The sequence below is a fragment of the Mus musculus genome, chromosome 19 (assembly GCF_000001635.26).
Source record: "Mus musculus strain C57BL/6J chromosome 19, GRCm38.p6 C57BL/6J".
Lineage (NCBI taxonomy): Eukaryota > Metazoa > Chordata > Mammalia > Rodentia > Muridae > Mus > Mus musculus.
Genome location: NC_000085.6, coordinates 16,621,047 through 16,636,983, shown reverse-complemented (window position 1 = coordinate 16,636,983; position 15,937 = coordinate 16,621,047). Strand labels below are relative to the sequence as shown.

At 35.9% G+C, this 15,937-nt stretch overlaps 1 protein-coding gene across 3 annotated transcripts in view; it reads left to right on the top strand.

Moving 5' to 3' along the window:
• The window catches only part of Vps13a (vacuolar protein sorting 13A), a 165,706-nt gene that overhangs the window by 144,088 nt on the left and 5,681 nt on the right, over positions 1 to 15,937 (top strand). The window contains exons 68-69 of one of the 3 annotated variants that reach the window (XM_011247256.3): positions 1,104 to 1,215; positions 3,822 to 4,428. In XM_011247256.3, the coding sequence (XP_011245558.1) occupies positions 1,104 to 1,215; positions 3,822 to 3,902 (193 nt within the window). In that variant the 3' untranslated portion in view covers positions 3,903 to 4,428. Of the gene's footprint in view, positions 1 to 1,103; positions 1,216 to 1,390; positions 4,429 to 15,937 lie in introns of those variants that run through there. The other 2 variants (XM_006527126.4, NM_173028.4) reach the window with 2 other exon arrangements.

Sequence of the window (15,937 nt, the reverse complement as noted above, 5' to 3'; positions counted from 1 at the left end):
AGAAAAACATTTAATTGGGGCTGGCGTAATAGGTTCAGAGGTTCAGTTCATTATCATCAAGGTGGGATCATGGCAGCATCCAGGCAGGCTTGCTGTAGGGGGAGCTAAGAGTCCCACCTCTTGTTCTGAAGGCAGGGTTCAACACCTTTTCTACCTCATGTCCTTACTTATAGAATTTTATGATTTTGTCTGGTTCTGGCCTTCCTTATCTGTGCTTGCTCTGCCTAACTTTCATAGCTATTAGGCATACAGTAGTGTTTCATTGAAGTTTGAAGTTATAGTTGCTTAATGGCATATGACATTGAACATCCATGTGGGTTTTGGCCAAATGTGTACTTCCCATTTAAAGCAAACCAAAACAAAATCTGTTTTCTGGTTATTATCATTACAAAGAAAGTCCAATTATAATTTTCCTAGAAAATTTACATTATTTATGTCATAAAAGCACTTAGAAGTTGAGATGTTATATGGTGTTCTTATTTATCTAAGATTATGTTAGTCTTATTTTGATTATTTTACTATTAAGATTATTTGGTAGTTGTTTTGATACTGTTTTAAAGTGTTTTTGATGTTTTTAATTGATATAGAACCGTGTTACTTCCTTTCCTCCAGCCCTCCCCAGCGACCCTCCTACATGCCCCTCCCAAGTCCCATACTCTCAAGCTGAGAGCCACTTTTGCTTAGATTATATTTTACATGCATATTTATGTGTATACGCAAATAAATATAAGTACAACTTGCTCATTATTTGTGTGAATATTGTTTTAAGGCTGAGCACAACCAATAGGGGGCTCATCACTGGAGAGGTTGGTTTTCTTTATCCCAGCAGTGTCCAGGAGGGGACTCCAAGAAATGGTTCCCTTCAACAGTAGCATGTCCACTGATACTGCCCTTGTTGTAGTCTTGTTTTTACAGCCATTTCTAAGAGGTTGGCCCACAGTCGACTGCCTTGAATTCTGGCTCTTATGATTCTTTCCACTTCTTCTTCTTCTCTGATATTCCCTGAGCCACAAGTGCAGATTTTAAAAATTAAGCTTTATATGTTTGTATACATATAAGAAGATATATTATACATATATATGTGATCTTATTTTTGTTTTTAGAGCTACAGAGACTTCTGAAGTAGAGAGTTTACGACCTCCCAGATTCTTTAATGAAGATGGAGTCATCAGACCTTACAGGTTGCGCGATGGTTCAGGAAATCAAATGTTACAGGTAAGTGAAGAAATGACTTACAAACTAAAACCAAATTTCATAACTTAGGGTGTTTTAAAATAGTTACACAATACCTTAAAATAGAGTAGGCTTTTATTTGTCTTATTTAACCTTTTTATACTTTTATTTACTTAGTGCATTTATTTACTATGAGATTTTTTTTTCTTTTTTACAGGCATCAAAAAGTTTGATATGAAAACTGTTAATGCATGACTTTGCAAGTGAAAGCCAACAGTAGATTTTAGTGTTAAACTTTTACAAACTCTGTGCAGCTGTTTCAGTATTTTGAATATAAAGAAAAGATTTTGTGTTATGAACATCAGTCAGTCTAATCTTTCCATAGACTATTCCTGGTTCTGGGTGTTCTAGATCTGGCCAAAGCCAAGGTGCCTTATAAGCCCTTTAAACCTGGTAGCACATACTTATCTTATCTTCTTAGGTTGTTTCTGTCTGAGGTTCTTCTTCCACCTTTCATACCACTACTAGTTTTTAATATTAAATATAATCTTCATTTCTAATTTATTCATGAAGGAATGGAAAATAAAACTCAAGAACACTGCCACTATTGGTCATCTGTGGTTCTTGAGCATCCTTTGAGGATGCTTAGGTTAGTGTGTGTAGAGCCTTGTGGGATTTGATGCAGTATCTTCTCGTAAGGAAATACGATTTGGGGGACAATAGATAGCCTGCGGCTAGAATGCTTTGTCAGTTCAGACAGCTTTGTTGCTTGATAACTCACGTTTTAAAACTTAGATTATGGTGGAAATAATACCTCATATCCCAGATTATCCCATTGTAAGGATGTTTCTGTGGGTTTGGTGTGGAATATTAAATTAAGCCATATATTTGAAAATAAGGAGTCAGTATTTTTAAAGGTTTGAAAAATACTCATGATAATAATAAACTATTGAAACATGAAGCTTCTCAAGTTTAAAATAAGCAGGATAAACTAAACTTTTACTACTTAGCTACTGCGTGTAGAGTATGTATTAGTTCACTAGATGTACTGAATCTCTCCTCTGGATCTTCTGTTCAATATATTAAAATGTACCTATAGCATAGAAGTGCAGTATTTAGTAAAGTAACTTCTACCTCAATTTTTACATCTTATTACCAAAATACTTGCAAATTGAGATAGAATTGGTAGTGTCTTGGGAGGTTGTGCCTAAAGGACATGTTCTGAAATCTCTACTCTGAGAGTTTATTATTATTCTTCAAAGACAGAAAAGTTGTAGTTGTCGTATCTGCCTAGTCCAGTTGAAGCATTTCTACCCAGTGTCTGCCTGCGCTTTTTAGAGAAGAATTAACAAGTAACTTTTTACTACACTGAAAGTTGAATAGTTTTTATAACATAATTAAAAAATAAGAATATTTCTCAAGAACTGTTTTAATACATTTGCTACAAAATAGGAATTCATAGTGAGGAGAATTTAGAAATATACTGTCCTCATTATCCAGGAACAGATTATATTCGAAGTTTCTCATGATTGATAATAGGATTTCAGTGGCAAGAAAGTTTGTCCCGCACTTTAATTAGTTTATTTCTTGAATTTAAAACCATGAATTTTTATTTGTCATATTTAAAGATACACATTATTTTTAGTAGACAAGTCTCTGCTAAAGATTCTGTTTCAGTACATAAAATCTCCTGATCTTTGTCAGCTTTGTATATTTTTCAACAAGAGTGTTAAACATGCTATAACTTGAATTCTTACAGGAATTTATAAGATGTTTACTGTTAGCATTATTTGTTTTTAGATGTTAAAAAGTTAGTTGCTGTTCTAATAGTAGTAGTGCTTTTCTAAAATAAAACTGCTAGTTTTAGCACAGTTCTTAAAATACAATGGAATAAAATACAAAATAAAAGGGATAGAGTTCTTCTATAGTAAGCAAGAACTCTTAGTATAGTAAGCAAGAAGTCTTATCTTGAGCACTACATAAACCAGGCATGGTGGTACCTGCCTGTAATCCAGCAGGTGGGAGGCGGAGGCAGGACGATCAGAATCTCAAAGTCATCTTAAACCACATAGCAAGTTTGAAGTCAGCCTGCAGTAATGAGACCCTGTCTCAAAAGCCAGCCGTATAATCTGCCTGGGTTTCACCTAAATGATTCAGTGACGGTGCTTTAGAACATATTTGTTATACTCTACCTTCCGATGTCTCTCTCTCTCTCTCTCTCTCTCTCTCTCTCTCTCTCTCTCTCTCTCTCTCTTTTTCCTGTTCTTTTACAAAATGGTTCTGTCTCGACTAAATTACATACGCTTATACATCATAGTTAAATATAAAATATATTCATTTTATCTATCTAAAAGGTAGGATATTATTTCAGTGCTTCCTAGTAGCCAGTTAGGTAACTTTTAAAGAAATAGAATAATCAATATATTCTTAGAACACCTCATTGATACACAGAGCCATTTCTGACATGAGTTTGTATGTGGACGTTGTTTTAGGCCTGTTAAATTAAAAGTATTATATTCACAGTTACAACATGAGCCACAGATGAAAACTCTGCTTTCAAATTAACGCCTTAACATTTCATAACTTTAACATCTTTTCCTGCTACTTAACTAACCTTTATGCTTCTTTTTCCTTTACCATGCTTACAGAACATTCAGGCCTACAGGGAATGGATTCTGACTCACAGTAGCAGTAGTGAGGAGGAGGAGGAGGAGGAGGAAGAGACTTAGTCAGAACTTAATTGAGAAAGTGTGTATGGTCCTTTGCATTTCCCTGGATTGTTTGTGTATCTGCTGTCAGTCCATCCATGTGTCCATTGTTAGGGACAAAAGTTAGCACTGTTTCCTTAGAACATGTTTTTCTGACCATCATGATAAAGCAAAGTAATTTCTTTATTTACATACAGGAAAATGTATTTATCAGTCAGAGTGTAGAGTATATCATACATTATAAATTTGCTTTTATATATCCTAGCTTTGTATCCCACAGTTTGTCATTAAGATCGGAAGTGAGATTTAAATGTAGTTTTAATGTTCATGAGCTCTACTCTAAATCATCTGCATATTTGTTAGATGTCAAAACATCTTTTTTAAAATAAAAATATTGTGTGAAATTTTGGGCTGTAATGTAATATCATTGTTTAAAGAAAAGAGAGGGCGGGAGAAAGCCTAGGAATACCATTGAATGTTTTATATGTATTTAGCACTTAAAGGCATTTTGTCAAATTTCTTTTCATAATAAACTTGCATAACTTGATGTTGTGTGGATTTTTTTTTCTATTCCAAAATCATCTCTAAGTTGAACTACTATATAAAAATACATGAATTGTCATAGAAGATTAGTTATACATAGAATCCAAAGTCTTTGCTAGTCATTCTGTTACTACTTGTTTTCTCATACACTTCTGAGACGGTTAACAAGTTGATTGGGCAGTCATATTTATTAGCTAACTAACATATCAATATATTATATCCCTATCAAAATAGTATTACTTAATTCAAGATAATAGAATTTATATAATAAATTGTAAATTTATATATATTTTTCTAAAAGTTATGAAGAAAAGCTATCGTTGTCTCTGAGTTTTACAAGCAAGTTTGTTTTATATTTTGGCACTGAATTTTTTTTAACTTCAGACAGACAATTCTCTCGTCCTACTTTGCTAGTATATTGGATGTTGTAAAATCAGCAAAAACCAAATACCCTACAAAGGTGAATTAGTATTTGGTAGTTATGATATATCATCACTTATGACTACTATGTCTTTTGATCAATAAAGGAATAAGGAGTATCTAACTTACACTAAACATTTGGCTTATATTGGAATTAAATTGGGTGTCAGGAGATTATTTACTTACTACTTTAGATGTGTGGGGTTTTTAATTGACGATTTGACTCTTGTATTAACTCCTGCATTTACCAAGTTTTCATTCCAATAATCATCTCTTATTTTCTTTAAGTATGGCCACCCTACAACAGCAGAAAGGGACAGCTCTTTGAAAATTTGTCATGATCCAAGACATATTTAGCTAGACCTAAAAATAAGCAAATGTTGAAGACTTTTTTAATACAATAATCCTCTTGAAAATATGTAAGTCAATACAGTGCCTATAGAATAACAGCACACTGAATTTGACACACACCTACTGCTTTCTAACCCGTGGCTAGCATCACAAGCGACCTCTTCTGTGAGACACTGGGACAACACAGTTGTCATACCTTGTTGGCATAAAGGAGGAAAGGTGGAAAACTGGCGTTCTGCGCTTGGAGATTTACAGCAGAAGGCCCTTTTCAAAGACCAAGTCCCAAACGCTTGGTTTGCAAGACATCAATTGTGTTTTCATGTGGTCAGACCATGATGCTTATGTCTGTCTTCCCAAGTTCATGGAGATGCCCTTAACCTATAAGAATTTAGCTTGAAAATGTTCTGATTATTTTGGCACTGGCTTGCCATTTTAGTTAAAAGAAATTTAGAGTAAAATCACATTTACTTAAAATCTCTTCAACAGTTAGATTAAAAACATCGCAGTCGTCTGTAAGCTTTAGTGTGCTCTTAAGGCTCCTCTTAGCTTAGTCCCTAGGAGTATGGTATAGCCTTAGCCGTATAATCGCCCCTTTCTGTTTCTCTGCCACAGTGAAAGCTTTTCAAGTGCTAATTGGTTTTCCAGTTTTACTTTTTCAAAAGCATTGCTTTTATCAGAGAAAAGTTTAACGATGAAACCCGCTCTGTTGCTTTGTACTACTGTCACCTTGGTTGGAAGTGTAGAAGTGGAGAGACAAGTGCTTTATTGTTCGCACCTACCTAAAGGATAGAGAAAGAGTTCACATTTGAGAGTCTTATGAGGTAAATAGTTCCTTCCTTTCTTTATTTATGACAGTATAATGAGCAAGTTTGGTTTTAATTGTTAAAAAATGTTTAATGTTGTTTCTCATTAGGGAAATAAAGTTCAAAAGTATAATAAGCATTATTGTGGCCAGCTAGTGCCTCTAATGCAATCAATACAGTATGATACAATACAATAAAATGTAATACAATACAATATAACCCTAAATGAAGGACATTTCTCATAAGTTGGTGACATTGTAGCATAATTGGAAAGTTTTTATGCTGTCCATGAGAGTGTAAAAGTGTACATACACTTTGGAAAATAGCTTTGTATTTTATATAATAATTAAACACAGTAAACATATGATTTAGTTATTTTTATCTTGAGAAATAAAAACGCATTTCCACACAGATTTTCTATTAGTGCTTATAGAAGCACTGTTTAAATATGAAAAAGTGAATATAATTTCCATTAACCTCTAAAAAGAAAGAAAAATGTTCTTCCAATTAAGTGAGATATTATTGAACCAAAAGAAAAAAATACTGATACATATTTTCCTGTGTACATTGAAAAGCAAAATTAAAGGGAAATGAAATAGCCAGTCACAAACACTTGAGTTTTGTAGTTTAATTTCCATTCAGCGTCAACATTTTATCTATGCAGACAAGTATTTCTGTGGTTGCCCAGAGCCACTTGAGGGTAGCATTTCAGAGACTTGTACCTGTTATGCAGGTGTTCTGCCTATAAGCTATACTCCAGCTCACCAAGGCATCCCGGTAACTGATGTGATTTATAGATATCATGCCTGGTTACGACTGCATATGGCTTCCCTCCTTTGGAAGAAAGAAGGCAGACCAGTAGAGCAAGCTGGCCAGTCCTGGTATAGAAGCACAGGTGGGCGATGGTGTGCGTCCAGCCAGAAAGTCTACAAAAGAAGCAATATTTGAAATTTCATTTCGTAATACTGTACCTTTTTATATAGCTTAACTTTATATTCTAAATTTCTCCATGTTCTTTGCTTCTGTAAATAAAATAGGGATAGTCTCTTTTCCCTGAGTAAATACCATTGGGAATTCTTTATTCTCAGCTGTGTCTCTCTGGCATTTGAATAATGTACTGAAAACCAGTAAGATGAAAATTCTGAAACCATATATGTAAATAATAATATTCTTTTGAACCAAGAAGGCAAAACAAATCTCAATTTAATGAGACACTTACCAATTTTAGCCTTGAGCCTGCCAAGATGGCTTAGTGAGTAAAGGCACTTGCTGCCAGGCCTAATGACCTGACTTGGATATCCAGAACTTACATGGTGTCCTCCACACACATTACCCAGCCTACACAGAACCAGATCGTAGGTACACACACAAACAAATAAACTCTAGCTTTTTTTGAAATCATTAAAAATGCTTTTAATTGGTGCAACACTGAGTTCACATTTAAGATCGTGATATAAAATTTACAAACTGGAACCTTGTGGATGTCTTTTAACTGTGATATTTTATACTTGATATGAAAAATATTCTATTATAATTATGTCTCAATGTCAATATACACTGGAGAACATTATTACTCTTGTGGCTACTGTTTTGTCTGGCTTAAATCCTATAGTAAAATTCCACATTAAACTTTACAATGGAAAGATGGTCAGAACAGGCTGCCTTCTTACTGGGTCTCTATCTGATGCATTTTCAAGCCTCAGTTTCTTGTTACAGATTTCTATACAAATGAATTTATCAGAGTTTCCAAATATTAAAGGTCCAAGAGGCTTAAGTAAAATACTATCAAGTACAGACAATAATTTAGATAAATAATGATGAGCATGTAAAAAGAATGGCTGTTTTATTCATTATCCTCACCTTGCTCCTTTGTAATAAACCACGATGAATTAGAAACTTGCATACTTAATTAATCTAAGTTCAATGAATACATGTATAAAAGACATAGGAAATGTTGAATCAAAGGCTAATAAAGTACATGATTCAGAATAGCCCTGAATTAGAGAACAATTAGAAAGATTTAGGATTTTCATGAGTTAATGGTTTTAATATGGTAAAGCATTTTCATATTCATAATTACCTCTCAGAATGGTTAAGTCAGTGTAGAGAAAGAGGAAAGCAATACTGAAATGTCTTCTGATCTCACCCACACACCATGGCACATGCTCCTCCCCCAGGCATTATGTAACCTGTCTCACACAACTTTTAAAGTAAGAATTGATGGAAGAAGATTGTTCATCTTTTGTTTTCTTACCACTTATGGGTTATTTCCTTTTTAAGTCTTAGAGACACAAATGGGCAGCTGACATAGAAGTTTTCCTTTTTCATTAAGTGTATTTCCACCTTTTGACGTTTCTTGTTCTAAAAAAATTCTTACCTTTAAAAATTAAGTCTCTTGGACTATATTCTGAGAGTGCATGGGTATATATGGTCCATATTTCCTTAGTATGTAAATATTGAGAGCTTAGTTGCCCAGGACAGTAGTACATTTTTTACTATTTCAGAGGTTTTAATTTGACCCATATTGTCATTGAATTCTTTTACAGAGTTATAATAGTTGTAATTGTGTAAGTTGTAGGAAGGAGTTGTTGTTGTTGTTGTTGTTGTATGTCTTTTCTTTCAGAAATTACAGGTCTTTAATTAGCTTCAAACACTTCCTTAATAGCCATTGGAGGATAACTCCCTTCAGCATCGTGGTCTTTCCTTTTACCTCAGGAAGAGAAGCACAGTTAATCTGGAAGAAAGGGCTTAAAACTAGCAGTCAGACCTCCAGAATAGTACTGGACTCACTCCTGGCTTCATCGAAAGTTTTGAGTAAGTGGACAAGTAGGAGGAGACATAGTTTATTTAGTCCCACTCTTCGTTTTGTAACTTTCCCTCTCCAGAAAGATATTTCTGACTGGAAGGAGAAAACTGAAGAGAGACACATTTACATATGTGGCATGCATATGTATACATATATATGTATGCCAATTAGAATGTGTAATGTCTCAGCGAAAGCAGAGCTTGTGGGAAGGCACTGACTACCTTGGATGCAATTTTGATTGCTACTCTAGCAGAACTTGTCACTCCAGGTGCTGGTGAACATCCCACTACATTTGTTTGCAGTGGACAGACCACTATTAGAAATGTCTGGTAGTGTGTAAGCAGTACTTTATAAACAAGACTTTGAAGTTTATTATGTCTTCTTTAAAGTGATGGCTCTACTTAGGGGAGTTTCCATTCGTTTTAACAGAAATTGTATTAATATAAATTACCTTTTTAAATACAGTAAATAGAATAAGATTATTTGACTTCTAAGTCTTTTTTTTTTTTAATTCTTTATCGGTACAGTTGTTACCCTTGTAAATATAATAAGAACAGGTAAATTACTATAATAGGAGTTTGGTACATATTAACACTTTTAAACCCTTGGATGTTAAACTCAGGTAGGTTTCATTTGAACTTTGTCCCCTTTTTTAACCAAGGAGTAGATGGACTTTATTATTTATTTACACACACACACACACACACACACACACACACACACACACACACGCATGCTTAAACACTATTGTTAGTGCTACTTTAGAAAATGTGTAGCCCTAATTAAGCTAAATGTGCAAAATTCTGAGTCTAGGCCCATGATGCCTGTTTATTTGCTAGAAGTCTGCTCGTTATTCCTCAGTTTCTGGGAACAGACAGGTTCTTGCATGGGGGAAGCCCACTGAGGTCAGAGATCTACCACACTGGTTGTCAGCACCAACTAGTATTATGAAAGGTAGTTTTGGTTTGTTACATGAAATAATTTTCATACAAAATTGACTATGAGCCTGCTTTATCTATCCATCTGTCATATGTGTAGAGAAATGCCATTTCTTGTTTCTCAGTTGAGTCTGTAAAATTCAAATGATATTGGTATCTTAGTCACTTATGATAATTCTGATGGATTATATAACAGTCTTCCATCATACAGAACCCTTTGGGGTGTACTGTAGAGAAACATACCCTGAGATATGTTTGTGGCACCTCAGTTCTGAGGACATCTCTAGGGTAGTTGCAGTGTTGGAATGCAATGGTGAGAGGCTGGATATGTCTTGTGAAATTAACTTGTGAGCAAGTTGCCAGGATACTCTGAAGTTTAAAATTGCCTGAACAAAAAAGATGTTACATATACATAATTGATTTTTCTGGACCTGACTTGGAGTCATGGTTTATGTGAAACTGTAAAGCAGTATACAGTTTTAATACTATTTATTCAATTGTCTATTGAATTCCTGATATTTGTATCTTATGGGATTTGTTGTTGTTGCTGTTGTTTCGGTTTTGTTTTGGGTTTTGGGGTTTGGAAGAATTTCAGGTCATAGTGCTTAACACAGTAATCAAAGTTTTGGTTCCCTCATAGCTTTGATTATTCAAGTGATAGGGAATAAGCATATGCAATGATAGAGGCTGTGTCTGTAACATACAACAGTTCTTACAGTCTCATCCTGTTCACTAAAATGCAGAGCTCTACAGAATATAGGAATTACACACAGTACCCATCCAAAGAGAGGGTGATCTCAGGGAATGACTTCCTGAACTTTGGAGCTCTTCAAAAAGAGACCTCTGTGGGCACTAATGGGGGCAGGGGAAGGAGGGGGAAGGGAGGATAGCCCACGTCTGGCCAGAGGTCCTCCTGTGCTCTGGGCAGGCAGACACGGGAGGGCATCTAAGCCACTGACCCCACTCGACCGGGGGAGGGGGAAGGTGGACAAGGGGCAGCCCCCGACCAGGGGCCCCTGGGGGTGACACCCTGTAGTCCCAGGGCTATGGGAGAGAGGGCTGGGGGAGAGAGGTTCCCATGCGGGCGAGAGTCTGCACAGCGGGCCTTGATGAACAGAGACAGTCTGTGGTTTTAGAGCTTTATTGTAGAAAGGCAGGGAGAAAGAGAAAAGGTGGAAAGAAAGAGAGAGACTGGCCATGGCCAAGAGGAGAGAAGGGGGAAAGGAGAGAGAAGAAAGGCTAGAGAGTTGAGAGGAGAGCAGAGGAGAGGGCAAGGAGAGAGAGTAGAGAGGAGAGGAGGGGAGGGGGGAGGGGAGGGGAGGGGGGGAGGGGGAGGGGGAGGGGAGAGGAGACAGGATAAGAGAGGAAGGTGGGGCCAAGCAGCTCTCTTACAGTATGCTGATATCTTTACTGTTGCTAGGTAACTGGGGAGGAGTCTAGCTTGAAGGTTAGAAGTGCAGGCATTGCCTAAGTGACTAAAAGCCACGCTTCTCCTGTGGGGGGCTGTGGGGCGGTAACTTCGACAGGAACCAGGTTCCAGGAGACATGAGAGAGCTCCTTCCGTCCCATGTAGGTGAATTATCACCACCGGGTCCCAGGGTTCAACGTCTCAGCTCAACTGGAGACCAGACTGTCTGTGTATAGCCCAATGCCCAACAGACCTCTTAGAATTTATAGGTTATTTAAATCTATATCTCAGCAAATTACCAAAATGAGATTCCACAGCATTTGCTGTAATATTCTATAAAATACATATAGTCATCCATCAGTGGAAAAGAGGATTGGTTCCAGGACCCTCGGAGATACCTAAATCTCTGGATGAATGTGCAGTGGCATAGTACTTACAGAGAGCATAAGTATATTCTCATATTTTAAATCATCTGCAGATGACTTATAATTTCAAATTCTATGTAAGTGCAATGTAAATAGTTATCATATTCCTCAGGAACATTAATGAAGACCATTTGTTTGTCATTCATTTACAGTTACAATTTTTAAAAAATACTTAGGATTCCAAGGATGAGTGGGTGCCAAAACCACAAATACAGAAGTCAGCTATAGTGCTGTGCTAACTCATTTTGATATTTAAAATGATTACTTGAGATACAGTAAGCCCTTCTGAGTCAGGACTTGGCTTCTTGAGCCAAATAAACCTTAATTTATGTTTAACCTTTCAGTTTATTAACTTCTTAATATCTTGTTATGCCTGCCTGACCTCTGCTCTACACTGCAAAATGGATAATTGTAGTTGTCTTGATATTGTTGCTAGGATTAAAACAAGTAGGGTAGTGGATATGATTATTAGTATGCCTAATAAGAACTCTATTGTATGTTTATTATTCCAGATGAATACCAATTTTTGCTAGCTCTTGGCCACCATTAATAAATTATAAATTCCTCACTTGTCTCCTCTTTGCCAAGATAAAAACATCATTAAATCTCATCTTTTTTCTTTCCTTTCAAGGTTAGTAGACTAGTTAAAATACCATAATTTCTTCATACTAATTGTTTAAAATAGCAATAACCTCATATGGACTGTTTCTAATTCTACAGTATTGTAAAAGAAATGTGTTATCTCAAGTCTGTATAGAAAGGATAAATAAATACTAATGAGTAGCTATGGAGCTTGAAGTGCTTTGATGAAATTCTTGTAACTCTGCACTTAATGATTTTTCATGCACAGACTGTGCTTCTAGAGTGTATTAGGTGAACTGATAGTCGGCCAGGAGCAGTGAATTTAGCTACTTCATTAGCATAAGTCTTTGCTTTCTCCAGGCTGTCTCTTAGCTGTATAGCTGGTAACAGTTCACATCTCTTGAGATTTAACTGTTTTTGCTTGATTGTATATAAAAGAGTTATACTCAGCTTTCGTTACCTAAGCTATCACCATAGCCTGTGCTTCAGCTCACAGTCAGGATAACTCGTGAAAATGCATTAAAATTTAAATTTTTTAACTGACTTGCCTTTCTGTTCATTGGGTAAGAAAGCACTGAGCTTTGAAGTCCTTGTTTCTACCCTGGCTCATTATGAAACTTGGTTGATAACCTTCCTCTTTTATCATGGATTTAAGTTTCTAATTAAGGTGACTTAGTGAAACTTTTATCTAATCCTCCAATTTTCTTTAAAGATAAGATTCTTCTGAGCACAACATTTAGTTGCCTGCCTTTCTCCCTGTTCCTTCCTCTCCCTCACTCTTCTATCTTTCCTGGGACAGTCTTGCTATGTAGTAGAGGCTGACCTGGAACTTGTGAAGAAATGCAAGCTGGCCTGTGTCATCCTGTTTAGTCCTGGGTTACAGATGGGCACCACCTGGGTCACTTTAATTTTAATTCCGCTTGTTGCTATCTTATTTATTTATTTATTTATTTATTTATTTATTTATGTTTTTGAGATGGGGTCTCTGTATAACTCACTTTTCTGGAACTCACTACTGTGTAGATCAGGCTGGCCTCAAACAGAGATATGCTTGCCTCTGCTTCCCATGTCCCCAAGTATTGGGATTAAAGACATGTGCCACCATTCCTGGTGTGGCTATATTTAAAAAACAAAACACACACCCACACCATTATAAAACACTGTTCTATGGGAGTAATGTATTTTGATCATATTTTAATTGGATTTATATTTAATAACGTACCATAGAAACTTGTCTTTCCAAATTCAGACAGTAACTTTTTACCAAAAACTATGTGACTTGTTACCTTACCTTCAAATCCTGGCTTACATAGTGAATACAGTTTTAGTTTTGTTCCTATTTCTTTTAGAAAGTCATAATTAATTGATATATACTATTAATGAATAGGGCAAAATTGTTTTTCATTCATCGCTACACTACATATGTCCTAAGGCACCGGCTGTGGTAAAGTCCTTGGACTTCAGCCAAACCCTTTATCTAAATCTTGGACCTATCGAGGCCCAACTTCTGTTGCACTTGGTCTTTTATTTTCTACATGTTACCTGAAATTGTTGTGATGGAAATTTTCAGAACTAGGATGCTTGGAATAAATGGGTGTAGGATTTTGACCTTTGATCAAAAACATTCGCCTAACTTTAGTTGCTTCAGACTGCCTCCATAACTGGCATCCACCAGGATTATCAAAGACATTTTTAAGGTAGCATAGGGAGTGTCGCTGAGACTGTGAGGGGTGCCATGACATATTGGAAACTGTGCACCGAAAGTCAGAGAGCCGGTGTTCTGACCCGTGTTTGCAACGAATCCCACTCAGTCATTTAGCTGTTACCTTACTCTGCATCAGTCTCTTCGTGTATAAAGGAAGGACTGTGGTAGGTGAATCGTAACATTGACGTCCAAGTCTGTGGGGTGTTTGCTGGTATTTAGGAAAGCATGAATCTTCGTATAAAATATATTTCCAAAGCCAAATAATGAGCTATGAAATTGTGAGCAAAAGTTCATTTCTAGACTGTGATGTGGCTGGTCACCTGTCACATTCGCTCCTTGCTTCTGCCACCTTAGTTTCAAAGTTTTAGACTCTGCCTGTGCTGTTCTTTCTCAGTTTACATGTTGATGATGGAGACACCTGCAAAGCTATGCTGCGCAGTGACTGTCTTTGTTTACTAAAGCCTATCTACTGTAATAACAGGGACACAGTTTATTGCGTTCCATAGCGTGCTCTGACCAGAATGTCCACTTGTTTTTCCAGTGTTGCGTACAAAATTGAGGGTGAATTACAGAGAATATTGCACCAATTATGCGTTGTGACTATTGAAATTGGTTTAAATTAACCAGGCACATCTTAGAATTGGCCTTAAGTGAAAAGCAATGAAAGATTCAACTACAATATCCTGTCTTGATAGAAGCTATGTACTGGGAGTTGACCATTGGCTCTGATGTGCTTTGAAGGTTGTTATTTACTAAAGGGATGTATAGACTTTTGACTATTATAGTAGTGGTGTAAATTTGTATTCTTGGTTTCAGAATTTGGCCATAAAAGCAAGGAGAAGATGTTTATAAGCTTATTTATTTCAAATAAAAACACATTGAAGTGTGCAAAGTTAGAAAGATGACCACTTCTGCTACTGTCAGGTCTCTGCTCCAATCCAGAGAACAAGGCAGACGAAGAATGACGGAAGGAAGGAAGGGGGTCCCCAAAATGAGTAACAGTCATCCAAGAATATCACATGCATTTTCCCTTTTTTGTTTTTTTGTTTTTTTTTTTTCCATCAGTAAAAGGTGCTCTGCTGCTTGGTGGTGCACATCTGCATCTGCAGTACCAAGTCAAACGGGATCTTAGAGCTTTATAATTTTATCATGAAGGCAGTGCATATTATTTATAAAGCAAGAATAAATTGTCTTTTCCTTACCACTATGAAGGGGGATTTTTCCTTCCATTTTGAAATGAGTTACTAGGTTTTTCAGATATACTGCTATCTATGAATAATTTCTAGCCTTCCTCTGTAAAATTTAATGCTGCTTTCTCTTAGTTTAATGCATTTATCTATTTTAAATATAAAAACCTAAGTTTTTATATTTACTTACATAACTTATAAACTATCTGATAATCCCTAGCAATCTCTCCTCACTCTGTGTCTGTGTCCCCTTCTCACTTGGTGTTTAACTTCCCTACATATTGAAGTAGAGAATGAAGATATTTTCTATAATATTAAAATCTCAGAGTTAAAATCTTGCATGTTAGTTACTTGTAGACCTCACCCAGCTTCATAACATTTTGTTTCTTTCCTTTGTCAATAAAGAGGAAACTCTTCTTAGTCTTTTGTACCAAGATGTTTAGGAAGTTACAGCTTTTTTCTAAACTAAATAATTATTTTTAATTTAGTGTAGCTTCATGGGACCCAATCTTTTACACTAATCTTTTATAACCCCTTGAGATTTCTGCATGTCTCCTAAATGCTTAATATGCATCTTTTTAAATATTTTTAGCTAGTAAATACATTGCTTGCCTTTAAAACATTAGTATACCCTAATTGATATTTTAAAAAGCCAAGGTACTTGAATTCTAAACAAATGATGTTGAAACAAATAATAGCTATATTGTATATTCTGGAGCAAAGGATTGTTAGCAGGCAATATTATAGTATTTTAACAATCTTGAACATGAATTGTTGGTAGGGTTTAGGTTTGTCTAGAAACTCTGCTTCATATTTTTTAAACCGGTTCTTAGACTGGTGAAGAAAATCATACTTGGAAAAACAGATGGGCCACCTGTCTTTTTCCTA